The 27,935-nt window shown below is 45.5% G+C and overlaps 1 protein-coding gene, 1 non-coding gene and 1 pseudogene across 4 annotated transcripts; 1 reads left to right on the plus strand and 2 right to left on the minus strand.

Annotated features, from left to right (window-relative positions):
• The first annotated feature begins 145 nt into the window (after positions 1-145).
• On the plus strand, positions 146-27,896 carry DCAF4 (DDB1 and CUL4 associated factor 4). 3 transcript variants are annotated; one of them, XM_069465094.1, is made up of 14 exons: positions 146-189; positions 7,712-7,808; positions 10,741-10,841; positions 11,252-11,409; positions 12,162-12,244; positions 13,708-13,810; positions 15,723-15,866; positions 16,781-16,830; positions 21,188-21,267; positions 22,565-22,666; positions 23,090-23,187; positions 24,425-24,598; positions 24,934-25,048; positions 26,898-27,896. In XM_069465094.1, the coding sequence occupies exons 2-14, from the start codon at positions 7,720-7,722 to the stop codon at positions 27,089-27,091; spliced, it is 1,491 nt and encodes a 496-aa protein (XP_069321195.1). In that variant the 5' UTR covers positions 146-189; positions 7,712-7,719; the 3' UTR covers positions 27,092-27,896. The 3 variants fall into 3 exon arrangements, with proteins under 3 accessions (XP_069321195.1, XP_069321197.1, XP_069321196.1); XM_069465096.1 differs by lacking the exons at positions 146-189; positions 7,712-7,808 and having other exon boundaries at positions 10,727-10,841; XM_069465095.1 differs by lacking the exons at positions 146-189; positions 7,712-7,808; positions 10,741-10,841 and having other exon boundaries at positions 11,290-11,413; positions 12,169-12,244; positions 13,708-13,814; positions 15,727-15,866; positions 22,568-22,666.
• On the minus strand, positions 2,409-2,470 carry LOC138381110 (U7 small nuclear RNA). Its single transcript, XR_011233046.1, has one exon. It is a non-coding gene; the product is annotated as a U7 small nuclear RNA (small nuclear RNA).
• Positions 3,224-3,475, minus strand: LOC138380711 (large ribosomal subunit protein eL30 pseudogene; annotated as a pseudogene).
• Positions 27,897-27,935: the final 39 nt, after the last annotated feature.

Here is a 27,935-nt window from a genome sequence, read left to right on the forward strand (position 1 = left end):
AACAGACAGAAGCCGCGTCCAATGAGAATGAAGGGGGGGCAGCCATAACCCTATCGGTTGCGACCACACAAAAACGGGCACACCCAACGGGCTGACGCTACGCCTTGGTTTTTCTGGGTCTTTCCATGCTTGGCTCTTACTCCTGCACCGCTGAGCCCGAGGGGGAGCCGTAAAGGACCCTCTGAACAGGTAGGCCCGTGCAGGCTGGGGTTCCCGTTGGCGTCGGTCCGAGGGCTATTGCTGGCCCCGCTACAGAACTCGGGGTGGGACCGGGCGTTGGAGGGGAAGGCCGGAGAAAGGGGCGGGGAGGAGTGAGCACGTGGAACGCTGGCCCGGCCTGGCATGGCGGGGGCTGGGTCGGGCTCCGTGGCGCTTTGGGCCTGGCGAGTTCTGTGCAGTTGGACCTGCGCTCTTAGGGTGAGGGTACCCGAGTTTAAGGTACCCTGAGACCTGTCGCAGCGCAGGGTCTGACTGGAAGAGCGTTTTTCCAAGCCCTGAGGTAGAAGGCCCCACCCATACCGGCACCGGCCAGCCTGCGGGCCCTTGGGGACAGTTTCCCCAGGTTGTGGTCGGCCCTTTCAGACAGGTGGACGCAACAGCTGTTGCGTCTTGAGCGCGTAGTAAGTGCTGGGCACTGTGCTGACTGCTTCACAGGCATGGTATCTTTGCCGGACGCAGACAGGGGCGTAGTTTGGGTGGCACTTGCCCAAGGTAACGCGCGAACTCGTGAATGGTGGAGCCGGTTTGGACCGGGCCTTCTGTGTGTTCACCTCCACGCTGAGGTGTGTGTCGGCGAGAAAGCCCGCTTTGCCACATCTGGTGGCCCGCCCAGTGGCTTCGGTAACCACGACACACCCCTCCCCTCGGTGGTCTATAGATAGTGTCTTGTGAATCGAACAGCGCAGCAAGGAGGGAAGAAAACTGATGGGACAACTTTCTGGAGGTCATAAAAACTCCAAAGCCCCAAACTCTCGTTTTAAGTAACAGTGGAAAATATACTTGGGGTGGTATCCTGTGGGTAACCAGCCCAGGGGTCCGACACACCGAGGTGGAATCCGTGTTCCACCGCTGTTTGGGTATGGTACTTAGCCGTTTAAGCCTGTTTCCTCATTTGTAAAATAGAGTTTAAAACATCAATTCATGGTGGGCGTTAGTACAAAGGCTGCCGCCTGAAGTATTTCTTATGTAAGTTTTAACAGAAAACCTTATTTATTTATTTATTTATTTTTACACTAAGCAGATAGTCCTTGCCGAGCCATCTGCATTTTTCTGCTTCCCTCCAGCTCTCATTCGTGTGTCCACTTTTTGTGGCAGCTTTGCAAGCCCGTGCCATTAGCATTTTTCCTGTTGCAGTCCTGTGATCTCCAGGATCTTACCAGACTCCCCTGTTGGATATTTAGGCTGTTTATCACTTTAAATATTGTAGTATACCATAGTAAACAGATCTTTCCTGGTTTTGAGATAAAATCAACATACCATAAAATTCACCCTTTAAAAAGTACAATCCAGTGGGTTTTTTTATTATATTGGTAAGATTGCAACCAGTACCGCTAATTCCAGAACATTTTTATCCTCCCTTGGCCCTAACGTCTCAGACCCGTGATTGTGGGGCTCCAGCCCAGGCTAGGCAAGGGCCCCCAACCAGGAGGGATCGGCCAGGGAATTCTGGAGTCTTTCTCCTGCTATGAATTTTGGCTCTGTGCCGCCCACTGCGTTCAGCCACCTACCCGGGCTGCTCACAGGGCTGTGCCTGGCCTTTGCAGGGCCTGCACTGTGGGGGTATTGAGGGCAGGCTTGAAAATGGAGTCTTGGAGGCAGGGAAGGGCTTTCAAACCAAACGAAGCATATTGGAGAGTTCTGCAAAATTTTTGCCACTCTGATTGGGAAAATTTCGCAACATAGCTGACTTCACATTGAATGAAGTCTACAGAGGTTCGTCTCGATATATTCTGTATACTACATGTACATACACCGCACATATACTGGTTTGCTGTGTTAAACCTCAAAGTGAATTGCTTTTGAAATGGGGGAAAAAAGTAAAGGAAATTTGTGCTGACCCAAAATGAAGGTTTTAAAAAATAGTACACATCCAGTCATTTCAGCACCTTGCCTAGTGATATGTGATTTTACAGTGGATGTTCCATGTGTATGTGTGTATTTGAGACAGGGTCTCCAATATGTTGCCCAGGCTGCAGTGCAGTCAGTGGCTGTTAACAAGCTTCATCATAGCAAACTGCAACCTCCAACGCTTGGGCTCAAGCCATCCTCCCGCCTTAGCCTCCCAAGTCTGGAACTAGGGGTGCCACTGAGCCCAGCTTCTCCTCCTTTTTTTTTTTTTTTTTCCTTAAGGTTATGGGTCCCAAAGCATTTTACTTTCTTTTTTCTCTTCTTTTTTTAATTATTTGGGGGATGGTCTTCCGGTGACGACCAGAAAACCTGCTAGACAAATTCTAAAAGAGCTGTAACACTCTAGAACATTTTATATTAATGCACTGCACCTATTTGGTAATGCTATAGTAAGTAGGTATAAAACCCAAAAGATCTAACAATTCCAACTTCAGTTCTATTCCATGAAGCCTTAAGTAAAAAGACCAGTTTGTTTTGTTTTATTGAAACTTTCATTGAAACATGAAATTTCATTACTTGATCTGTAAGTTTACCTTTCAACAAGAACATAATCAAACAATAAAAAAAAAATGTGACACCACGACAACAGTGTTTTACAGATACACATAAAGCATACGTTTGGGCTTAAATAAAAGTCCTGTTCAGCTTGATTCTGGTTTTAAAACAAAGTTGCTGTTGTATTAAGATACCATATGTGGTACCACAGTTTTTGGAAAGCTAATGATACAGTGGAATGTTGCAGAGGAAAAAACAAGCAAATGTGGGGGTGGTGCAGAATGCTGCAATACAGGGCTCTTCAACCTTGAAAAGAAAGGAAAGTAGCACACATGGAACATACATCATTTAAAAGCCTAAAAATTTTACTAAGCTACCACCTAGTTAATAAAAGGGTACACAGTTACTCTTACTCCTGAAAATATAAAACAGTTTAATTAGATCCTTTACGAACTCATTTGGGATAACTGGAGAAAAGACAGTTATTCATAGCAGAAAGACTTTCTAGAAAGTTTTTTTTTTTTTTTAATAAGTTCTGGCAAGTTTTATTAAACAAAAAATGTGCATGGTTTACTTTCCACCAGTCTGTTCTGGCATACTTCTAATGAATGGTATCAGAATCAGCTGAATCAATGGTAGCCAGTGTGCATACTCTGTAGTATTTTCCGCATGCTTTACCCAATTCAATATGATTGCCACTGTAGTGATGGACACCAGTTTTGGCCAACATGGCGTAGTACTCTATTTCAGATTTCCTCAAAGCTGAGCAGTTGTTGGGAAGGATGACCAGTTTTGGTTTGCCTTGTCTGATCAGAGTCTGCTTGCACCCCAGCACATACTTTCCATTTTTCATAGCAAGTTGGAGCCTCAAGTTGATCTACTTCTGCCACTTTTTTGTCTTTGTGGCCACCATCCTCCTGCCTTAGGTGCGAGATGCCCCCAACCAAGAGTAGCCACCAAGATGGCCAAGGAGCGAGAAAGCTAGAAAGCTTTAAAAAATAAAAAAATAAAAAGCCTATACCAGTTAACAGTCACTCCCCATTCTCTGCTTCCCCCAACATCCCCCACCTCACCTCTGGAAACTACAAATCTATTCTCTTTGGATTTGCCTATTCTGGAGATTTCATGTACATGGAATCACACAGTATGTGGCCTTTTGTGTCTGGCTTCTTTCAGTTAACATGTTTTCAGGGTTCATCCACACTTAGCGCATATCAATACTTCATACCTTTTTAATGGTTGAATAATCTATTGTATGGATGTGCCACATTTTGTTTATCCATCAGTTGATGGAAATTTGGGTGGTTTCCACTTTTTGGCTATTATGAATAATGCTGCTGTGAACATTAGTGTCCAAATTTTTGTATGACTGTGTTTTCATTGCTCCAGAGCATATACCTAGGAGTAGAATTGGTAGGTCATATATAGTAACTGTATGTTTAACCTTTTGAGGAACTGCCAGGCTGTTTTCCAAAGTGGCTGCAGCATTTCACAATTCCTACCAGCAGTGTATGAGGGTTCTACTTTCTCCACATCTCACCAACTGTTATTATCTGCCTTTTTTTTTTTTAATCATGGCCACCCTAGTATGGAGTGGCATCTCATTGTCGTATTGATTTGCACCTGCTTAATGACTAATGATGTCGAGCATCTTTCATATGTTAATTGGCCACTTGTGTATCTTCTTTGGCAAATGTCTATTCAAAATTTTTTCTTTTTTTTTTTTTTTTGTTGAGACAGAGTCTCACTTTGTTGCCCAGGCTAGAGTGAGTGCCGTGGCGTCAGCTTAGCTCACAGCAACCTCAAACTCCTGGGCTCAAGCGATCCTACTGCCTCAGCCTCCCGAGTAGCTGGGACTACAGGCATGCGCCACTATGCCCGGCTAATTTTTTCTATATAGATTTTTAGGTGTCCATATAATGTCTTTCTATTTTTAGTAGAGACGGGGTCTCGCTCAGGCTGGTCTCGAACTCCTGACCTTGAGCAATCCACCCGCCTCGGCCTCCCAGAGTGCTAGGATTACAGGCGTGAGCCACCGCGCCCGGCCCAAAATTTTTTCTTTTTTAAAAATTTTTTTGTCTCTTTGAGTTGTAGGAGTTCTTTATTCTGGATCCTAGATTCTTATTAGATACGGAATTTCCAAATATTTTCTCCTATTCTGTAGGTGGGCTTTTTGCTTTCTTGATACTGTCCTTCGATGCATGAAAGTTTTTAATTTTGGTGAAGCCCAATTTATATATATTTTCTTGTGCTTGAGGTGTTATATTGAGAAACCATTGCCTAATCCAAGATCATTATGATTTACACCTTTGTTTTCTTTTAAGAGTTTTATAGTTTGTATAGTTTAGTTTGTATAGTTTCTGTAATTTTCAGGTTGTTATTGCTAGCGTATAGAAATACAGCTGATACTTAATATATTGATTTTTGTATCCTGCAACCTTGCTGAACTCATTTATTAGCTCTGGTAGTTTTTGTATGTGTGGATTCTTTCAGAGTTTCTATATATAAGATCATGTTAGCTGCAGATATAGTTTTACTTGTTTCCTATTTTGATGCTTTTTGTTTCTTTGTCTTGCCTAATTGCCTGGCTAGACCTTCTAGTACAATGTTGAATAGAAATGGTGAGAACAGACATGTTTGTCTTATTCCTGATTTTAGGAGGGAAAGCATTCAGTCTTTTCACCATTAAATGTGATATTAAGTGGGGGGTTTTATTAGATGCCTTATCAGATTGAGGAAATTACCTTCTATTTCTAGTTTATTGAGTGTTTGTGTCATGCAAGGGTGTTGGATTTTGTCCAGTGTTTTTTCTGCATCAATTGAGATAACCATGAGAGTTTTTCCCTCATGTATTCTCTTAATACTGAGTATTACATTGGGAGTTAGGAGTATAAAGAGAGTGTAATGCAGAATGATAAGTGCAAGCATGAACTGTAAAGCAGCCATTGAGAGTGAACTTCGTTTGCATTTGTGGAAGACATACTTCCCACTCCTGAAACAGGCTTCTGAAAAGAGTCCGGGCACGGTGGCTCACGCCTGTAATCCTAGCACTCTGGGAGGCCGAGGAGGGAGGATCGCTCAAGGTCAGGAGTTCGAGACCAGCCTGAGCAAGAGCGAGACCCCGTCTCTACTAAAAATAGAAAGAAATTATCTGGGCAGTTAAAAAATATATAGAAAAAAATTAACTGGGCATGGTGGCACATGCCTGTAGTCCCAGCTACTCAGGAGGCTGAGGCAGAAGGATCGCTTGAGCCCAGGAGTTTGAGGTTGCTGTGAGCTAGGCTGATGCCACAGCACTTTAGCCCAGGCAACAGAGTGAGACTCTGTCTCAAAAAAATAAAATAAAAGTACTGAAAAGATACCATCTTCGTCCTAGCCTTTAAGCCCTTTCTGTATTTGGAAGGCTTCTGTTAGTGTGGCTTTTTAAAATGATTTTTGCTTCATCTTGCCTAAGGACATCAGTTGATGTTGTCAGCCACCCTTACTCTACTGCAGTGCATGAACCTGTGCCATATGAGTTAGTGGTGTGGAAATGTTCTCCCTAGCCAAAATCAGCGCTCACCAGTGATCCTGTTATCTGCTGTGTCCTTCTGATTGGGCAGCCCCTGTTGAGGATAATGGTATAGGCGGGGCATGGTCCTGCCTCCTGGTGATCTGAAGTCTTTGATACGTGTCTCTACCAATACATGTGTTCCTCACCGTATTCATGCATTATTACATAATGAAAGCAAACTAGAATCACTTCAGGTGCAGAACGTGTGCTATGAAACTTTGACCTTTTTATAGAGTTGATAATAATAATAAACTTCATGTCAGCATGGCCTATGTTTCTTACCAGTCCTCTCGGCACTGTCCATACATGCTTTGCTTCCTGTGCACAGTGCCTTTCAGCTTATAACTTAACTAGTAATAAATACAACTTTATTCTTTGGCTGGGGAATAAGATAATTGATTCATAGGGAAACTCACATGTGTTTAGGAGCCGTTGTTGTGGACAATGAATAAAATGATGATACCATTGGACTTGGTGAGGGCAGTGATATTATTTACAGAAGAGGGAAATAATAGATAGGTAAAAGAGCAAATTGGGAGTTAGGGAGAGATCATGAACTCACTTTTGAGCCTGTTAAGTTTGCTGGGACTATGGAAATAGAAGACAGCAGTTTAGGAGCTTGATACTCAGTAGGGATAATAGGGATGCCAGGGTTTGAGATGCACCTGCGTTGGTGGATGAGATGGTGTTAAGTGTGAAAAGAAGAGGATCTAGGCGGAAAACACACACAGAGTGTGTGACCCAGGAGAAATGAGCAAAGGATTAATTTGGCAAATAAGAAAACCAAGAGAAAGATATTGCAAAAGCCAAAGGAAGAGTGAAACTTCGTGGTTTGTGCCACATGTTGCAGGAATAAGGGCCAAAAAGACACCACTAACTTGGGCAAGTAGGTGAGCATTAATTAATATGTCAGCAAGAACATTTTAGGGGAAAGGTGAGGATGGAGGAGGCCTGACTGCAGTGGATTGGGGAATGATGAGAAATGAAGATGTTGAATTTGTATGTGTAGACCATTCTTTCAGAATATTTCCATTCCTTTTGGATTAGAGATGGAGCACATACAAATGGAAAACCTGGGCATGTTTGTAAGCTGAGATAAGGAACGGGAGACATTAACATATGTGGGAACAGATGTCCGCAGAGTCCCTGGGAAGGGATGAGCTCAACTGCCAGGTGGGTTGGGTTTGCCTTGAAAAGGCACAGGGACACCTGTTTGTCCAAGACAAGAGGGGAAACAATTAGTAAAGGCAGGCATTTCTGGAGTGGATGGGAGAGAAGTTAGGGTATTCATGCCTGGTATACCTCTTGTTTATGGGATGGAGAACTATGCTGTCTACTACAGGAAGTGGGAAGGGATGTCAGGAGAGTGCTGGACACAGCGCTTTACAGTAAAGTAAGGCTTGGTGTGGCAGATTTGATGATAACCTGGAGTGGGCCATCCTCTTACGTTTTTTTAAGCATGAAGCAACTGTCAAGAAGCAAACAGAAAAGCATGAGCACACACGCATGTATGTAATTTTCTTTTTTCTCTTTTAGGAACAGAAATGAGTAAAAATTGGCCAACTAGGAGACGACATGGGAGAAGAATCTATCAGCAGAACCCTTGGTTCAGACTACGCAATTCTAACGAGAGGCAAGTATGCCCGGGCTGGGGGGCCAGCTTGGCCCGGTGTTGTTCTGTCATTATCCATTATATCACAACTCACACACTGGTGTGTGTGTATCACTGGGGGCTCGTCAGAATGCAGATTCTGATTCTGTGAATCAGAGGTGGCGCCTGAGAAGAGTCTGCAGGGCATGTTGCTGCTGCTGGTCAGCCCACCACACTGAGTAGTGGGGAGATACGGACACACTGTTCCTTCTTTCCAGAGTGATCATCACTTCTGGTCAGAGCATTAGCCATGAAGCTAGAATTAGATATCTGAAACAACTGGAGAGCCATTTCTCCACACTGTGGGCTTTATATTTCAGCCAGTCTTTATGGAAACCTAATTTTATTAATTCAGTCTAAGTCTTGGGAAAAGGATATACAGTCATGCATCGCTTAGTGAGGGGGATATGTTCTGAGAAATGCGTTAGACAATTTCATCGTTGTGCAAACAGAGTGTACTTACACAAACCTAGATGGTATAGCCTACTAACACACCCAGGCTATATGGCACACTCTGTTGCTCCTAGGCTACAAATCTGTACAGCATGTTATTGTACTGAATACTGGGCAATTGAAACACAATGGTGAGTATTTGTGTATCTAAATGTACCTAAAGATAGAAAAGGTACAGTAAAAATATGGTATAAAAGATAAGATAAAAAATGGTACACCTATATAGGGCACTTAACATATATGGAGCTTACAGGACTGGAAGTTGCTCTGGGTGAGTGAGTGAGTGATGAGTGAATGTGAAGGCCTAGGACATTACTGTACAATGCTATAGAATTTATAAACACTGGACCCTTAGGCTACACTAAATTTATTCAAAAGATATAGTAATTGTGCTACAGTGTCACTAGGCGATAAGAATTTTTCAATTGCTTTATAATTTTAAGGAACCACTGTCCTATATGTGGTCCGTCATTGACTGAAACATCGTTGTCTGTCACGTAACTGTAGGGTTATATATATTTATGTTACAAATGTGTATGTATTAATAATATGCTACACAAAAATGTATAAACAATAATACAGCATCACCAATGCGGTGGCTCACTCTTATAATCCCAGCTACTTGGGAGGCTGAGGCAGGAGGATCACTGGAGTCCCAGAGTTTGAGGTTGCAGTGAGCTGTGACGATGCCACTGTAGTTAAGCCTGGGCAACAGAATGAGACCTCTTCTCTAAAAGTAAAATAAAATAAAATGGACAGAGTCCTAGTTATAGGATCAGAAGATGTCAAATATCAAGATGCTCTTCTGGAACAGATGAATCCAAACAGTAACAAAAAGCATTTAGAGTTTGTGAAAAGAACAAGGGCTTTAGAGTCAGGAGGTCTGGGTCAGACACCCTGCTTTCCTGTGTGAAATTAGGCAAGTTACTTAGTCACTCTGAGTCACTGAAATTCTTGTACAAAACAGGACTAATAAAACCTTTCATGAGGTAATGTATCTAAAGCCCTTAACTGGCTGCCTGGCTCTGAATAGGCCTCGTTACATGGTGGGCCTCATTAGGTGCAGATTCCCAAATCTTACCCATATTGTAGAAAGATCCGGACAGTGCCCAATGTTTGTATGTTTTGTAAGGAGAACCGTGAACACTTTTTGGGCCCCAGGCTCTTCCCACAGGAGCACATTGTGAGCAAAATGTGATCTGTAGAAGAGAGTCCCAGCTCAGTTTTGGCAGAGTAGCATGGAAACCTGCTGGACAGCCACCTTCTGGGCTCCATGTGGAAAGAATGGAGCAGCGGTCCTTGGACTAGAAACACACATTTGTCATGACACTTAATCCTTCTTCTTCCTGCTGATCACAGATGAGCTGCCTTGTGAAACTCTGGGCCATGAAAAGGGGAATAAATAAATTTCCCTGAAACTGTGCATAGCATTAATATTTATAGAAGAAAGAGAATGTTCTTTCATTCCTTCAACCTACTTTTGCAGTTTGTGAGTTTGTGTTCTTTTTGGTGTATGTGGTGGGGTGGGGGGGTGTTCTTGATTTTAATATCATCATGTCCTTTTTTTTTTTTTTTTTTTTTTTTTGTGAGACAGAGTCTCACTCTGTTGCCCAGGCTAGAGTGCCATGGCGTCAGCCTAGCTCACAGCAACCTCCAACTCTTGGGCTTACGCGATCCTACTGCCTCAGCCTTCCAAGTAGCTGGGACTACAGGCATGCGCCACCATGCCTGGCTAATTTTTTCTTTATATTTTTAGCTGTCCAGCTAATTTCTTTCTATTTTTAATAGAGATGGGGTGTCGCTCTTGCTCAGGCTGGTCTCGAATTCCTGACCTCGAGCGATCCTCCCGCCTTGGCCTCCCAGAGTGCTAGGATTACAGGTGTGAGCCACAGCGCCCGGCCTTATCATCATATCCTTAAGTCTGTAATTGCCACAGAAGCTGCTTGTGTGACTGGATACATTGAGTGTGTTAACCATGGCTCTATCCCAGTATTACTGAGCAAATTATCTCTGTCCCCTGAACCCCAGTTTGTCTGTAAAGTTGCATGGGCAAGTAAAATTTAAACTCTTTGTACTACTGAATCCAATAAAGAGTGAAATTGACCTGGCTTTGAAACTGCTGTTAAGCTGACAAATGAGCACGGCTGGTAACATTCTCATTGGCAAATTTCTCTTCTCCTTTTTATCTGAAAAATTCCAAAAGACCTCACAAAATGCTAAAGTGAGGAGATGAGGAAATTACTGTGACATGCATCCTCTTTTTAAAATAAAAGAAAAAGAAGCCAAAACCTTGCTCTTATTTTGGTGTATTTATAATAGGGGTTAGTGCTCCCCAAGGAATCAGGTCAGATAGATGTTCAGGAGGGAAAGCTGCAGAACTGCCTGAACAAAGCCTCCCAGTCAGAGAATGACTGGGAACTCAAGCCCTGAGCTGCAAGTTACCGCCACTGTGTGTCAACAGGTATGACCCAGGAGCAGTGCAGAGCACTCAGGATTCTGGTCCCGGTGATGATGAGTCCCCATCAACCTCATCTGGTGTATCCGGGAGTTCTTCCGCACCAGGTAAGGCAGTCTGCTTGGTAGGACTCCTCTGGCCTTGCCCCTGGGGAAAGGTGAAACCTCATCTTGCCTTGTCATCTGGCTGCCCTTCCTCCTCGGCCAGGGCTCAGATGTGTGTATGTGTATCTCTTCACTTGAATGGATGTCACCAGCCCATTCCTGGCTTGGAAGAAATTCTAGAAGCAAACTGAAACACTCAGTGAAGGAGCTGAGTGCATCAGGAACAGTGATCCTGAGGCAAATAGTCTCCCCCAGGACTGAATTCAGTCCAGGATAGTACCTGACAGTGGCAGCCCACCCCTGGCCTGCAGAGGACAGGCAGCTGTGAGGGGTGGTAGACAGGCCACTGGGCTCCTTGTGAGGTGGTCATTTACAGTGTTTTAAGTTAGTGAATTTAGTTTGTTTGATTGAAGACCTACCAGGGTATTACTTCGACCCTGAAAAGAAACGCTACTTCCGCTTGCTTCCTGGACATAACAACTGCAACCCCCTCACGAACGAGAGCATCCGGCATAAGGAAATGGAGAAAAAAAGACTGCAGCTGCTCGAGGAAGAGGACAAGCAGAAAAAGGTAGGCTTCATACCCCTAGGGTTACTCTGTCCCCTCCACTCCTGCCAGCATCCATCCATCCACTGCTGAAAGGGGTGCCAGTTAGACACCCCTGTGACAGTTAGCTTGGCCACCTTAGGGAATGTGGCCCCAGATTTTCCTAAAAAGAAAATAATGATGAGAATAAGAACAGGTAAGAAATCCCTTCCTCCCACCCCACTTTTTTTGTTTGCTAAGTATCACCAGTAGTTCTAACGTTTTGTCATTTCCCAGGAGAATCTTGGGGAGCAGTGAGATGTTAATTCAGTAACTATTGTAGGTAGAAAACCAGGATGCGCAGTTTGGATATGTGTGATTTGCAGTGCCACAGGCAGTGGTGAAGACAGCCTTAGATGCACGATATTCTGTTGGTTGTGGGGGCAGTAGAACAGAAAATCCTGGCCCACGGGTGGCATGGGGAGTCCGGTACAGACCTGAATTTCCAAGTCCCATTGCCACGTTCACTAGCTCGGTGGCTTCATCAGGTGTGGATGGAGGGGGAGGTAAGACAGAGGAGCTGAACAGACTTTCCAATTCACACATACTTTCTTGTGCTGGGCTTTTCCTCTTGTCAAGGAGTGGAGGCTTGCAAAAGACACTGTCAGATTTTTATGCATACAATTTCTGCCAGTTTAGTACCTGTTTCTTCATTGCATCCTATGGAACTAAAAACATTCTCTGTTATCCTTTAACAAATAAATTTTCATTGATTTTTTTTTTTTTTTTTAACTTAGAAAATAGCCAGATTGGGATTTAATGCATCTTCCATGCTGCGAAAAAGCCAGCTGGGTTTTCTCAATGTCACCAGTTATTGCCGGTAAGACAATGCCTCATTGTTATGTTTTTTTCATGAATGTTCTTTTCCTGTTTCTTATTTCCATGGTCCATGAATCCAATCAGGGTAGACCATGTGGCTGCCCCGTGAAAGTCTTCACAGTTGAGGGACTCCAGTTCACAGCCTCTGTCTGCTGCTTAAGCCAGTCCTGAGACACTCATTCTCTCTCTAGAGCAAGGGAAGGAGAGACTTGCAGGAAGCTAGGGAAGGAGAATAGGGATTTAGGCAGAAATTACGTTGTTTACTCTTCTGTCACTCATAAATCATTTTTAGTAGAGGTCCTACGTCTTCATTCCTATGAGATTTCTGCCTCCTTCTCTTACCCATCTAATGAGTTGTCACCAAAAATGGGTCGTTATATGGATGTATATGTACTAAACTTTATCAAAATACTTGGGACACAATTCTAACTAAAACACTGTGAGATAGGTTGATACTTCCCCCTGTGTCCTGAAGAAGAGACTGAGGCTCAGAGTGGAGGGATTTGCTCAAGGTCAAGCTAGAAGACTGGGAACTGTCTGACTCTTAACATCAGAGCTTCAAACCCTGCCATCTGCTGCACTGGCTGTATGTGGGCCGGTGAAGAAACACATGCATTTGAGGTGCTTCCTGGGGGCACAGCCTTCTCACTTTGGGGCAATGCCCCCTTCGGGGAAGGCCAGCCATGCAGAAGGTGTCAGGCAGGTGTTATGTGGGAAAGAATTAGAGGTCTACTTAGAGAGATCTGGTTTTCACCCTAAAATAGGCTTCATCTTTAGTGGGAAAGTAGCTGTGCTGTGGGAGAGGGAAAGAACAGCAGGGTGGGTGGCCACATACCTGGGTGCATCTCAAAAGCAGCAATTGTGCTAGATGTAGAAACAGACTCCTCTAGTTGAAGCTCTCTTTAAGTCTGTGAATGGACTACCCAGTTCTTTGTTTGAGACAGAGTCTGATGCTTGGGCTAGAGTGCCGTGGCATCAGCCTAGCTCACAGCAACCTCAAACTCCTGGGCTCAAACGATCCTACTGCCTCAGCCTCCTGAGGAGCTGGGACTGCAGGCACGTGCCACCATGCCCAGCTAATTTTTTCTATGTTTTTATAATTGCCCAGCTAATTTTTTCTGTTTTTTAGTAGAGACGGAGGTCTCGCCCTTGCTCAGGCTGATCTCAAACCCCGGACCTCAGGCGATCCTCCTGCCTCAGCCTTCTAGAGTGCTAAGGTTACAGGCATGAGCCATGAGCCACCATACCCAGCCCCACCCAGTTCTTTGTTTTCAGTTTCCTCAGCGTTCTGTGGGGAAGCTCAAATTCACATTTTCTGGAATTTTGCTGAGCTGCATTGCTGAGAAGTAACATGGAAAGGGCCAACTAGGAGAAGGGGTGGAGAAGGGCAGAAACCCCTGGATCTTCTTCACAGATGTCGGTCATGGCATCCATGCTCTCCCCTCCCCCCATTTCCCTCTGCAGTTTAGCCCATGAGCTGCGTGTGAGCTGCATGCAAAGGAAGAAGGTCCAGATTCACAGCTCGGATCCCTCTGCTTTGGCAAGCGACCGATTTAACCTCATACTGGTGAGTGGAGGGGGCGGGGACATGTGTGGATGCTGGTGTGGCTGCCACTACCTGGATGCTTCCGGGCTTGGTGTTGGTGGTCATCAAGCCTAGCTGTGTAGGAGCCGAATGCTGTGAAAGTGGCATTGTCTTTGCTTTACCATCCTAACTTGCCCGCCAGTTACCCATTGCTAGGTGCTGAGTTGGTAGGGCAAGCTGTGCTGTGATCATCACCACCTCCACTTCAGCTCCTCATTAGACACTAGAACCTGGGCCCAGCCACACCTAAGAACTATCACAAAATAACTTCTTGGCTGTGTTGTGTATGCAGTTGAAAAGGTACACAGTGGACCCAGGGGTTTCTAACCTTTCCTAAACTGGGGCAGGATTTGATGTTAAACCTGAAGCTCCAGTGTGCCTTCAGGAGCAACCAGGTATGACTCCCTTGCTTGCTGCCCTGACCTCAGTGGCGGGGACCTGCAGGCCTATGTCCCTGAGCCTGCACATCAGCACACCTCCAACACATCATTTGCAGGGAGTAGAAAGTCGTCTCTGTTTTTGGTTAGATCTGAGCTGGAAGCTGAGGCCAGGGAAATGTTGGCGGAGAGGTAGAGGGTCCACTGCAAACAAAAGGAGCATGACAGCATAGCCTGCCTGGCCAGCCCTGTCCTCCTGGAGGCCAAGGGGAGGGAGAGGTGGACACACAAGCAAAGAGAGCCTCAGCCCAGTGCCCTGCTGGCAGGAGCAGAGACTGATACTACACATTGACCCTTGAGCTTGATGCTGAGTCCTCTTGCCCCAGGGACCTTGGTAGTGGGGCCCTTTCACATAAGGTGTGTTGGGGGACAGGGCCCATATTTTCTCCTGCAGCTTTGTCCTCCATTTGTGTTTGGGTTACAATCTGATGTGAATCAGGAGAATTTTTTCTTATGGTGGGTTCCCCTCAGGAGCCCGCTCCCTGGGATAAAGCAGGTAGGTGGAGGTCAGTGGTGTGTGGAGTCTCCTGGTGCGCTTGCTGCCTTGAGCCCCTTGATCCACATGCTCATCTCACCTTATATAAGCTGTGTGTGCAAGCCGCTGCCCAGAGTTACAGGTGACTCTGGCTGGCTGGTGTGACCGGAGAGCCAGGAAAGGCAGTTTGCCACCCGGAGAGCGTTTTTCAGATCTGATTATCGTCACCCGTAATGATTGTTCCAGGAATATAACTGTTCTTCCTGAGTGTACTTGCAAAGTTGGTACAGTTTCACCAGCATCCAAACCTATGTGTATGTGTATATATTTATTAACATATACAAAGCACATAAATAAAGTTTTTGCTTTGAAATAATTACTAATCATATCATGTTTTAAAATGAGAATAGAAAATCTGGGGGAGGTGGAGGGGCATGGGCAATATACATAACCTAAGCTTTTTTACACCCATAATAAACTGAAATAAAAAAAAAAAAAAGAAAATCTTAAAAATAGCCCACATTCTAGGGTAGTCTTTTCCTATTGTGCTTTTTATTCAGTTCAGTGTTTTTTTTTCCTTTGGCGGTGATCATCGTGCCTGCGTAATAGGAACTAGCATTGTCTGTGTTGCTGCATGGCTTTCGTGATGGCACATGACACATTGCTCTGGGTGGATTGCTGGAACTCTCCCAAACCCAGTTCTGAGTGGGGTCTCAGATCTGTGCAGATCTCAGACTTCCTGGCCATGCCTTCATACCGCCATCCTCATCCTCTGAATTGTTGGACCAGACTCCTGCTGTTTTTGCCCAGAGATAGCTACGCTGAGTAGGGGAGAGTTAGGTTGTCTCCATGCTCCCTCATGAAGAGGAGCTGTCACCTAGTTAAAGTGCACAGAGTGTGGGGCCAGGAGAGATGGGCAGGTGGTCCAAAGCCGACTCACCTCAGCTTGGGAGGTCACCAACTGCCCACTGCCCTCCTCTAGGCAGATACCAACAGTGACCGGCTCTTCACAGTGAACGATGTCAAAGTTGGAGGCTCCAAGTACGGCATCATCAACCTGCGCGGTCTGAAGACCCCCTCACTCAGGGTGCACATGCATGAAAACCTCTACTTCACCAACCGGAAGGTATATTGCTCATCCCTTTAGACTTGTGGAACATTTGCCTTTGGGGTGGTTGGCCAAGTTCAGAGTAGAGAACTTTGGGAAGAACGCAAGGCATGGTTATCTCATTTTCCCAAGGGACAAATGGATTTCTGGCTCCTGAGAACCCTAGGGGAAGAAAAGGGACCCAGGAGTTTCTTGTCTTGGAAGAGAAAGTTAATTTAGAAAGTTGAGGTAGGTGGAGGCAGTGCTTCTTTAACTGGTTGTAAGGACCTTCCCTCCAGGAGGGTCAAGAGTTGCTCTGAAGGGGCCCACACCAAGGCATAGAGTTCCTGGGACATGGGCCACGGTGACCATTGCCTGGATGGAGGGGTCCTGCCCTGTGCCAGGACAATGCATCAGTCAGCCAGTCTGACCAAACCTGAGGTTTAGATAAATACAGGAGCTCCCTATCGATGGGGGCAACCTTTAAATTGCAGTGGGGTTATGGCTGCATCTGGGAGAAGCTGTGACTTTTTGTTCCTTTGGGACATGAGCCACAAGATGGATACAGGTTGAAAATGGTTTCTGGGTGAAGTGAGATACAGTACACCTTCAGAGTTAGGCTTGTCCCTTGCCATTGTAGAGAATTAAGTTCTGCCTGTAGGGTATACCAGATACAGCAGATACCTCCTTGTTGGACCCATGCTGGTGTTGAAGGACTGAATCCTGAGGGTTACGTCCTCCCTGTCCTGTTCAACTCCTACCTGGCAGAGTAGGCAGATCCCCTGTCCTCAGAATTTTTGTTCAGCCCATTTGAAGAGGAGCAAGACCTGAGGAAAGAAGTCACATGTCTATATCCCCACAAGTTATTCTACAGGAAAATGTTTTACTATTTCTCTCCCCATCAGTTGGCAGTCAAAGCAATCTTTTCATCTTGCTGTGTGCTTCCTCACCAGGTGAATTCTGTGTGCTGGGCTTCACTGAATCACTTGGATTCCCACATTCTGTATCCTTTGGTAGATGAAGAGGTTTGGTGGGCAGGCCACGCCCTGATGTGGACCTAAGCATCTGTGGGCTTTGTGAGACGGCATTTTGATGGCCAGAGGGCTGGGCCATTCTGCACTTATATTTCACATTTTATAAAAAAAAGCAGTGGTGCTGGGCGAGGTGGCTCATGCCTGTAATTCCAGCACACTGGGAGGCCAGGACAGGAGGATCACTTGATGCCAGGAGTTAGGGACCAGCTTAGGAACGTAGCAAGACCGTCTCTACAAAAAATTTTTTACAAAAAAGCAATGCCCCTGAGTAGAAAACAAGCATTCCAGTGGAGCACAGAGAAGCAGTTGAGGTCCTGTGATGGCCGTTTCTCAGGATGACATTGATGTCACTATGTGCCAGACACTGTTCTAGAACTTGATGTGTAAGTGGTGGAGACAGGATTAGAACCCAGGCAGTCTGCTCCTGAGCCTGTCCACTATCCCACTGTGGCACATGGCATCAGGCGCTGGGGTTAGTAGACAGACCCAGCCTTCGTGCCAGAGAGTTGGTGCTTTAGCAGATGAAAAAAAGCAGAAGGGAACAGTATAGCCTTGGGAAGGAACTCTAAATCTTCTAGGTTAAGGAAGAAAGCAGGGATGGTCTTCCCAGGGGAGGCTGAGGGCAGAGTCAGAGAAGGGTGTTCCTTTGGCATTGGAAGTGGGTCTATGGGTTCTCAGCCTAGGGTCCCTGCTGGTGATGGCCTTTTCACAGCACTTACCTCTCTAGTCTCTGCCTTCCCAGAGAGCAGTCAGAGATTTTTTGCTAGGAGCACAATAGTGCAGTGTCATGGTGCCTGGGTCCTTCTTCTGGTACCCTTGGGAGCTCTTGATGCTGCACAGGACTTGTTTGACCCAGAGCCACATGTCAGTGACTCTTGTTCTTTGTGCATTCGCGTACCAAATGAGTTCTTGAAACTGTGACCACTCATGGCACTTAACACCTACATCATGAGTTGTCATGAGATTAACATGAGTTAATTCTGTGAATGCACTTAGCACAGTTTCTGGCACATTATTGGACCTCTACAAATGATTGCTCAATCAGAACCTTTTTTTTTTTTAAATCTGTTTCACAGCACTCTATTTCAAACAGTTTTAAAGCCTAGAGTACATTAGAGATCTGATTATAAATTCACTATAAGGCACAAAACTGTGCTCTATAAATTGAAAGTTTTACGTGGCCTCCATTTGATCAGGCTCTGTAGGGCTAATAGGCTGATGGAACCACCTGTTACTATGATGCTCTAACCAGAGGATAGAAGAGACCAAGCTTTGCAGAGAAAGAACCTCACTCTCATTTCTGAACTTAAAACACCACGGTGTGCTCTCCTGTTTCTATGGGCTAAGAAGAGGATAACAGTCCATATAATTGGGTTTAAAGAGGATGATCTGGTGTAGTTTGATCAGTGGCTTGTCCTCTCGTGGTTATTTTGGGTAATCAGGTTTTTGTGCTGAAGATTTTTTGTGCTTCTAAAGTTCATGGAACTTAGAAAGTTCCCCTTTCCAAAAAGGGTTACCTTGTTCAGACCTGTACTCTGCATTTTTGCCCCCAAGAGTGGTGGGAAGTTAGACTGAATTCTTTCTCCACTTAATGGGCCCTTAGTTAACCTGTGGTTTGTTAAAGGATTAAATCTGTGATACTGGTTCCATAAGTGCTGTACAAAGTTTGAGTGTAAGCTGGGTTTCAGCCATAATAACCAAAAGTACATATGCCATTTTCTCCCACATTTTGCTCTCCGAAGAAGAAGCAAGAGTGGTTTATTTAGGAAGCAGCAGTGTTCTCATTTGTAGTTTCAAAAGCCTTCATATACTAGAGATATTTAACAGGGAGCTTAACACCCAAGGCGATATGTCAGGTACACATCACACATTTAGATGGTTAAGAGGGTTGCTTGGTTGTTTTGCAGATTTTTGCATTTTTCAGTGAGGTATGTGTGTAGTCATCTAACCAACATCTCTTGAGCATATATAATGCCTGTGCAAGGTGCTAGGGACAGGCTGCTCAACAGGTAATCAGTCTGTGAGGGAAATTGTATGCAGGAGAGATTCAGGAGTTGCAGCAGCCTTTCTAGAAGGTGATAGCCACATGGGAGAGGAGACAGGAGCTCCTAGGAGAAAGAAGAGTCAAGAGAGCTTAATGTGGTTGGAAACAGTTTGGTATCCATGATGTCTCTGGCTAAGTAGGGCCTTTCAAGACTGAATCCTTGGGGCTGTGCGATGCCCCTGGAGGATTGTGATTAAGGAGCCATTTATTTAAACAATTCCTTTGGGGTTGGGGATAGACTGGCGAGCGTGAGCCCTCAGACAAAAGGCTGCTGCAGGACCGCAGGGGCGTGAACTGATGCAGTAGGAGTGGTGGAGAGGGACTGAAGAAGACAGGCTTAGGTGCTAGCCCGTCAGTCTGGTGATAGGAGAAGAGCCAAGGATGGACCTCCGAGAGACAGGTGGGTCAGAGGCCAAGAAGGAGTGTGTAGTAGAAATTGGGCTACTTGGCCACAGGGCAGGACTGGCATGTTTGCATCAGATTTAGAAACCAGCAGGTTAGACATCGGTGAGAACATTTTAGTGGAAGATGACGATCAGGCCTGGATTTTAGTGGGGTGAAGAGTGAAAGAAAGAAAAGGAAGTGGGGATACACGTAGGCTCCTTGGGAGAGAAGTTTCGCTGTGAAGGGGAAGGAAGAGAAACCAAATGAGCCAGAAGACAAACAGTCCAGCAGATAAGTAGGCGAAGGGTATAAAGAGGCAATTCAAATAAACAGAAACTCAAATGACTATAATCATATGACTCGCTACACCCACTTGTAGTGAGAGAAATGTAAATTAAAATAATAATGAGATGTCATTTTGTACCCATTCAGATAAGCAAAAATTTTAAGGGCTGATAGTGCCAAGTTTTTTCAAATGTGAAGAATCAGGAAAACTGCTGGTGTAAGTAAATTGATATTTTAGGTTGAAGACGTAGGGTCCCCTGTGATCCCACATTTCTACCCTAGGTACAGACCCTAATGCAGCATGTTCAGTTTGCAGGTCATGACCTGCCAATGAGCCACTAAATCAATTTACTGAGAAATATTTTTTCTTAATGAAATAATTAGAAAACAATCAATTTCATTATCTAGTAAGGGTAAATATTTTATGAAACTTTTCAAATATTTTTGTGTGTATATTACATTTCGATGTAAAATGAAACTCTTACCATGGGTTTCAGAAACACTGCCTTAGGGAAGCTCCCACACATGGGAGTGGGAAGCAGGGTGATAGGAAGAGCTGTTCATCCTGGTAGGAGAGCAAAGAAACTGAAAACAACCTAGGTTCCTGTCGGTAGGAGACTGGATAAATTGTGGTATATATACTACATATTATTCACATTATATTCACAATTTATCCAGTCTGGTATACAGATGAATGAACTGGAATGATATGCATCAACATAGATGAATCTAAGAGACGATGGAGAAACAAAGTTGTAGAAAAGTCTCATTGCAGAGCCACTTCATATGTTTAAAAACAAGCTGGCTGGGTGCAGTGGCTCCTGTCTGTAATCCCAGCTAGTAGGGTGGCTGAGGCAGGAAGATTGCTTGAGCTCAGGAGTTCGAGACCAGTTGAGCAAGAGTAAGACCCTATAAAAAATAGAAAAATTAGCCCAACTGTGGTTGTACCCCTGTAGTCCCAGCTACTTGGAAGGCTGAGGCAGGAGGATCACTTGAGCCCAAAAGTTTGAGGTTGCAGTGAGCAATGATGACACTACTGAACTCCAGTCTGGGTGACAGAGTGAGACCCTGTCTCAAAAACAAAAAAATTAGCTGGGCATGGTGGCATATACCTGTAGTCCTAGCTAATTGGGAGGCTGAGGTGGGAGGATCACCTGAGCCAAGGACTTGGAGGCGGCAGTGAAGTACGATTGTGCCCATGCACTCCAGGCTGGGTAATAGAGTGAGACTCCATCTCTAAAAAAAATTAAAAAAATTAAAGTTAAAAGCAGATGGTACTATATATTGTTCATGGACAGATATATGTAGTGGAAGTATTATAACATGGCCTAGAAGAACTTATACCAATTTGAAAAGGGCAATTCCAGGTAGAAGACGAGGGAGAATTGGAGTGGAGAGGGGTCAGAGAAGGCTTTTAATTATTTCTGTGACTTTTTTCCTTTAAAAAAATATCTGAATCTAAGTGTGGAAAATGTAAACACGTGTTAAATCTGGATACTGGGTGTTATTCTCTGTCCTACTTTGTGTGGTGTATACTTTTTTGAAGGGTAAATGTCCATTCTTCCTCCCAGAGGGGAGCCTTGTACTTGACTGTCCTTAACAGCTTTTTCTAGGCTGTGCCTCATGGGACTTGCAGAGACTCCAGGCTGTGCCACCCTGCTCCCAGCATCACTGTTCGTCAGTAGTCACCCAGGTACAGGGTCCTTTTCTTTTGCATAAGTCAGTGCTTTTAGGAGGTCTCTGTCCTCTGCCCCACAGGAGCTGCATGGGGGTGGCTCAGAGAGGAGGTATGGGAACCCCAGGTTGGCTGAGCTGGAGTCAGCGCTCACAGTGTAGGGACACTGCAGAAGCACTGTGGGAGGATTCCTTAAGCCTGTCTCAGGATTAGTACTAGAAGCATGTGTGTTTTTACAGCGTCTGCTCCTTTTTACCCCTTTTGGGTCATTTCAGCAGCCAGACTAGCGTTAGAGTTTATTTAACCAATGCGGGAGATCAGAACATTGATTTGGATTGCCTGTACAGATCATTCAGAAGACATCTGTTAAGCTCCTACTGCACTGTTGGAGATACTTACAGCATTTCTGGCTGAAGGCAGTTTGACTGCTCTCTCCTGGCAGCATTCTAGATACTAAGTTTTCAGTATTTTAGTGAATTAGGATCAATAAGACAAGGATCAGGCCTCTAAGCGTGCAAGCTGCAGGCCGACCTGGCACAGATCCCTGCTCCGCCCTTTACCAACTCGAACAGACTGCTGAACCCCTCTTTGAAGTGAAGACAGCACCACCCCTTTAGCTCCCATGGAGAATGAGATGAGCTCATGCACACTTGGCCCAGTGCCTAGCGTTTCATCACACAGCAAGCGTATGGGGCAGGGATGTGTCTTATCACCATTTTATGGATGAAGAAACTGAGGCAAAGACAGGTTCAGAACTTGCTTTACAAAACCAAATTTTAGTGTTAGAAACCAGGATAGTGGCTCCCTTTGGGGAGGAGTTGCGGGGGAGGTAGTAATTGGAAAAGGGATGTGAGAGGGGCTTCTGGGGTACTGGGTGGTTGTAATTCTTAGAACCTGGGTGGTGAGTGCATGGCTATATTTACTTTGTGATAACTCATTGAACTAACCATAGCCTTAGGATTTGTGGCCTTTTTCAGTGCAAAAGTTTAGTTTTAAAATGTTTTACTTGAGATCACATAGCTGATAGTGTGATCTGATAATGTGACACTACGCTGCCTCCCTGATAGCTGTTAGTACTGTTAACACAACTCCTGGGAATGTTAACATACATTCTCTCTCAGAATAACCACTTCTGAGCCAGGCAGCCCAGCTGAGTGTGTGTATGTCTCTCTCTGTCTCTCTCCCACAAAACCCAGAATGGAGCCAAGGTATAGACCCTCAGAGCAGCTCAGGGCAGATATGAGTGTTTTCCAAATCTAGTGGTCAGTGGCCTACCTAAAGGACAGCCATGCTTTATATTTTCTGATCCCCTCAGCAGGAGTGGACCGGCCTGGCATGCTCTGCAGTTTCCGGATCCCTGGTGCCTGGTCCTGTGCATGGTCCCTGAACATCCAGGCAAATAACTGCTTCAGTACAGGTGAGCCTGCCTCCACAGGTACCCGTAGAAGAGGATTTAACAGACCTTAAGACCCTTTCCAGGGCCGGGCTTGGTGGCTCACTCCTATAATCCTAGCACTCTGGGAGGCAAAGGTGGGAGTATTGGTTGAGGTCAGGAGCTCAAGACCAACCTGAGAAGAGCGAGACCCTGTCTCTACTAAAAATAGAAAAACTTAGCCAGGTGTGATGGCAAGTACCTGTAGTCCCACCTACTCAGGAGACTGAGGCAGGAGGATCACTTGAGCCCAGGACTTTGAGGTTGCTGTGAGCTAGGCTGATGCCACAGCACTCTAGCCCAAGCAACAGAGCAAGACTCTGTCTCAAAAAAAAAACCCTATCCAGCAGTCCCTTCCCTCAGACTACACATGACACTGTCTCACTGGCCCCTCTCTGTCTCTGCCAGGCTTGTCTCGGCGTGTCCTGCTAACCAATGTGGTGACGGGGCACCGGCAGTCGTTTGTGACCAGCAGTGATGTCTTGACCCAGCAGTTTGCTCTCTTGGTTGGTTGGATTGGGAAGGGTATAATATAAAGTTTTCCCAGAATGGACATTTGGCTGGATTCAAATTGTATTCCCCTGTATGGCATCTAAAAAGAGCCTCAGAAAGGATTAACAGGTCACTTTGTGAATATGTCTGAGCCAAGTGAAAATTGGCTGATCCAGAAAGGCCTGCCTAAGCTGGCCTTAGACAACTTCCTCTTTAAATGAATTGTTAGCAATTCTTGGGTACTTGGACCTAGCCAGCAGGACAGACCATTTTTAAAATGTATAAATTAAGTCCCAATTCATAGCACTTACTAGTTTCATACACAGCTTTCAAGTTGTACATCTTATATATAAAAATCAAACTCCTGGCCAGGCGCGGTGGCTCACGCCTATAATCCTAGCACTCTGGGAGGCCGAGGCAGGAGGATCGCTTGAGGTCAGGAGTTTGAGACCAGCCTGAGCAAGAGCGAGACCCCATCTCTACTAAAAATAGAAAGAAATGATTTGGATAGATAAAAATATATATAGAAAAAAATTAGCCGGGCATCGTGGCACATGCCTGTAGTCCCAGTTACTTGGGAGGCTAAGGCAGAAGGATTGCTCAAACTCAGGAGTTTGAGGTTGCTGTGAGCTAGGCTGACGCCACGGCACTCTAGCCAGGGCAACAGAGTGAGACTCTGTCTTAAAAAAAAAAAAAAAAAAACAAAAAAACCAAATTCCTAGTCATTACTGTATTTCAAAGGCTTGCCTATAGAAAATGCTGTCTTTCTTTGAAAGCGGGGAGGAGGGAGTCTGCTGACCTACTTTGGCAGCAAGCACAGAGTTCATCGTTCAGGCCGTCCTTGGCCATCTGCCCTTCAAATCAGGACCCCACATCTTACCTGCATCTCTGATCTCCTACTCTGCACTCATCACCGCAGCCTTACCAAAGACCTTGGAGACAGGGGCTTCAAAGAGGGGCCAAAGGGAACAGTGAAGCCAAGGGGCCAGCTCCTATGTCCTGTGTGCTCCCCACTAGGAGGACGCTGGAGGACACAAGGGGGTCCAGTGCTTTTTACCCTTTCACAAGGACTCACCTTCCCGCCCGACTCCACTAAGACCCAAAACCTGACTGACACGTGTCCACCCACACCTGACCCAGAGGCTGGGAGAGGGGAGGAAATGGAGGGATGTATTCAGGAGGACACACTCTTCCCAGCCTCAGTGGGAGGGGTACTAGTAGCTGGGCACCAAATAGTCCCTCTTTCCACAGGCTCCTTTGCTGTTTAATGGCTGTCGCTCCGGGGAGATCTTTGCCATTGATCTGCGTTGTGGAAATCAAGGCAAGGGGTGGAAGGCCACCCGCCTGCTCCAGGACTCAGCAGTGACCTCTGTGCAAATCCTCCAAGAAGAGGATTGTGTGATGGCATCAGACATGGCTGGAAAGGTAGGGAAACACTGCCCTTCTCCAGCCACAGGATCGTGTGGCCCAGAGCCCTGCCAGGTAAAGGGATTCTGCAGAAGAGACCCTTGTGCCGAGACACCAGGCAGGGGAAAGGTAGCTGGAGACCAGGCGAGCTGTAGGCAGTCCCTGAGGGCTGCTTTGCTGCTTGGGTGAGCATAATCTGGCCTAGACAGAAGAGAAGGGGTTCTCTGGTTACGTTCTTTTGATGGGCTTCAGGGCTCAGGAGTTCGAGACCTTCATGAGCTGAAGAGGGCACTGTAGACCACCTCTCCTGGCTTCAGACCTGGGGTTCACCAGTGTCCTGCTTCTCCCCACAGATCAAGCTGTGGGACCTGAGGGCCATGAAGTGTATAAGGCAGTACGAAGGCCACGTGAACGAGTACGCCTACCTGCCCTTGCACGTGCATGAGGAAGAAGGAATCGTGGTGGCAGGTACTTGAGGAAGGAGGGGGAGATTCCATCCCACCAAGTAGTATCTCTTAGGGGCCCGAGCAGTTTAGCAGAGGGAGAGTTTACTCAGAAACAGAATTGAATCAAGGGATAGTTGGGTGGGGAGACTAGAAGGGAAGTAGAGTTGTATATTAATAAGCAAGGGTTTAAACATCCACCAGTTGGAGAGCCTCTGTCCCCATGTCAGTGGGCAGACATCACTTCAGAAACAGGCAGGTGAGGTGCTGAGGGACCTGGGTTTGGGGTCTGGGTCTGTTCATCAGGCCAGCATTATCCCATCATGCGCTGGCTTATCAAAAACTTGGGCTCCTGTTCTTTCTGCTCACATTTGCACCAGGGGATGCTGAGAAAAGAAGTTATGGTCATTATGAAGTAACTGATTCCTGGTCCTTTTACCACCATCCCTGTGGATCCCTGAACTGTAGAACAGGGGCAGCTATCTGGCCACTAAACCCCATGGAAAGGAGTTACCAAGTGATTACAGATTTTATCGTTTCTGGGCTATAGAATAATCTGAAAGCATGAAAGATCTGTTTTTACATATGAAATATGCCCTTGACATTAAGGAATATGTTCTCAGTCTTCATGAATCCTCAAGGTTGTTAACATTTTTACAGAAAGTACTTATTCTCCATGACATGCTTTTGTGGCTAAGAAGTATCACTTTGTTAGAACTTCCTTATTTACTACTCTTAACACCAGCATTAAACTTCCTTTTTAAATCTATTTTCCATAAATTTTTATCTCAGAAGAGCTTCTGTGTGCTAGAAAATAGAGAAGAGCTAAGCCTTTTTTTTTTTTTTTTTTTTGAGACAGAGTCTCGCTCTGTTGCCCAGGCTAGTGTGCCATGGCGTCAGCCTAGTTCACAGCAACCTCAAACTCCTGGGCTCAAGTGATCCTCCTGCCTCAGCCTCCCGAGTAGCTGGGACTATAGGTGTGCATCATGATGCCCGACTAATCTTTCTATTTTTAGTAGAGACAGGGTCTCGCTCTTGCTCAGGCTGGTCTCGAACTCCTGAGCTCAAGCAGTCCTCCAGCCTTGGCCTTCCAGAGTGCTAGGGTTACAGGCATGAACCACCACATCTGGCTGAGAGCTAAGCTTTGTGGAAAGGCAGCTGCAGGTAGTCACCAGCTTCGGTAAGAAACTGCAGCCATGAGTCAGCCTAGGGGAGGTAGCACCATGGTCTTAGAGTCACTCAGGTGGTCAAAATCACAAATGCGAAATCCATGACTGCCCAAGGCCTGCCCTCCTCCTCCTGCTAAAGATCTCCAGTAGCATATATCATGTGTCTGGGCTCCCATAACGCTGGTGTTGTGGTCACATTCCTCAGAACCTAAAGCTCTGAAGACTAAGTGGTCTTAGGAACTGAACCATGAAACCAAAAGAGCTCTGGGAGAGTTGTCAACCTGGTCTGTCATCAGGATGTAATGAAGTTGACAGATCTTCCTGGTTACTATTTCATAAAAAGAAAATCAGTTGTCTATCATCTAGATAGATGGGGGCTGGGCTCCCACTTAATAATAAACATTCCTTGACGCGAAGAGAAACAAAATGCCCAGCTGTTAGCCAGGATGCCTGTTGAGCCAGCCGTGGCATTACACAGCCAACCAGTGTGTCTTGTCACTTTAAATACCTGCAACTAGTTGTGGTTCTAGAGCACCAGGGTGACTCTTGTTATCAATAAAGATACTTTCTGTTATTGAGTTTGTGTTTTGGCTCCCATGAAATTATGCTTAGCTCTAAAGAATCATGAGAAGCCATGTCTGCATGTACCTAAGTTTCGTTTTGCATTCTCTCAATAACCTGCCTTGTGTCTTCCCTCTTTCATAGTGGGCCAGGACTGCTACACAAGAATCTGGAGCCTCCACGATGCCCAGCTGCTCAGAACCATACCCTCTCCATACCCCACCTCCAAAGCCGACATTCCCAGTGTGGCCTTCTCTTCACGGCTTGGGGGCTTTCGGGGAGCGCCAGGCCTGCTCATGGCTGTCCAGCAGGACCTTTATTGTTTCTCCTATGGCTAATTCTGCAGGGTGCAGCCAGGAGGAATGTGGATTGACTGAGGGAAGTAAAGAGTGGCTTATTACTGTTTCTAATGAGGGCATTTTAAATGACACAGATCCCATCCATCTGGCTGCAGGGGGCAAGGTGCTAAGTGTTTTATGTGGAGACACTTCAGCAAAGTTGTTTCAGTTAAATAGTGTGCTCAGAGAGCTTGAAAGTCCTTTTCATAAAAGGTACCTCTTTCCTTTTCTTGTTGAATTCCTTCGAGTAGTTTCTGTCTCCCTTTTTTTGTTTAACAGAAAAACCTAGTTCTAAGGAGTGAAGATTGGTGAGAACTATAGTAACCAAATTAAAGCTGCTGCTTTCACCACAAGCTGTTTGGGAGAAGCCTAATGCTGAGACCGGTGAGATTGTTTGACTAGTCAGTGCCTGGGTTGCAGGAAGACACGCATCTTCTGTACTTGAGGGAGCCAGCAGGAGAGGAGGGGGGAGACTCATTTCCCTGAGTCTCGACAGAAACATTTAAGGCTGGAATTAAGACTCATTAAACTAGCCTTCTCAAACTCAATATCCATAGCAAATCTCTGAGATTCTCCTTTTGTTATTATCTATAGGCATTGGAGAAATGATTGATCTTTTTCAATGCTAGAAGTTTAAAACAGTCCTTAATGCACCTTTGTTGAGGCACCTTCCAGAATGCAGGGTACAGCAGCTCCAGCTTCTGGTGTAGTGACATGAATGTCAGATTTAAAGGCCCAGGGTCAAAGAAAATTGGCTTTAACTTTTGTAATCTAGGAGTGGCGGCTGGTGAAATGTTAATAGAAAAATGTTAAAGAACCTGTTTTTCTACCCAACAGTAAACTA

Source organism: Eulemur rufifrons, chromosome 2 (assembly GCF_041146395.1).
Source record: "Eulemur rufifrons isolate Redbay chromosome 2, OSU_ERuf_1, whole genome shotgun sequence".
Taxonomy (NCBI): Eukaryota; Metazoa; Chordata; class Mammalia; order Primates; family Lemuridae; genus Eulemur; species Eulemur rufifrons.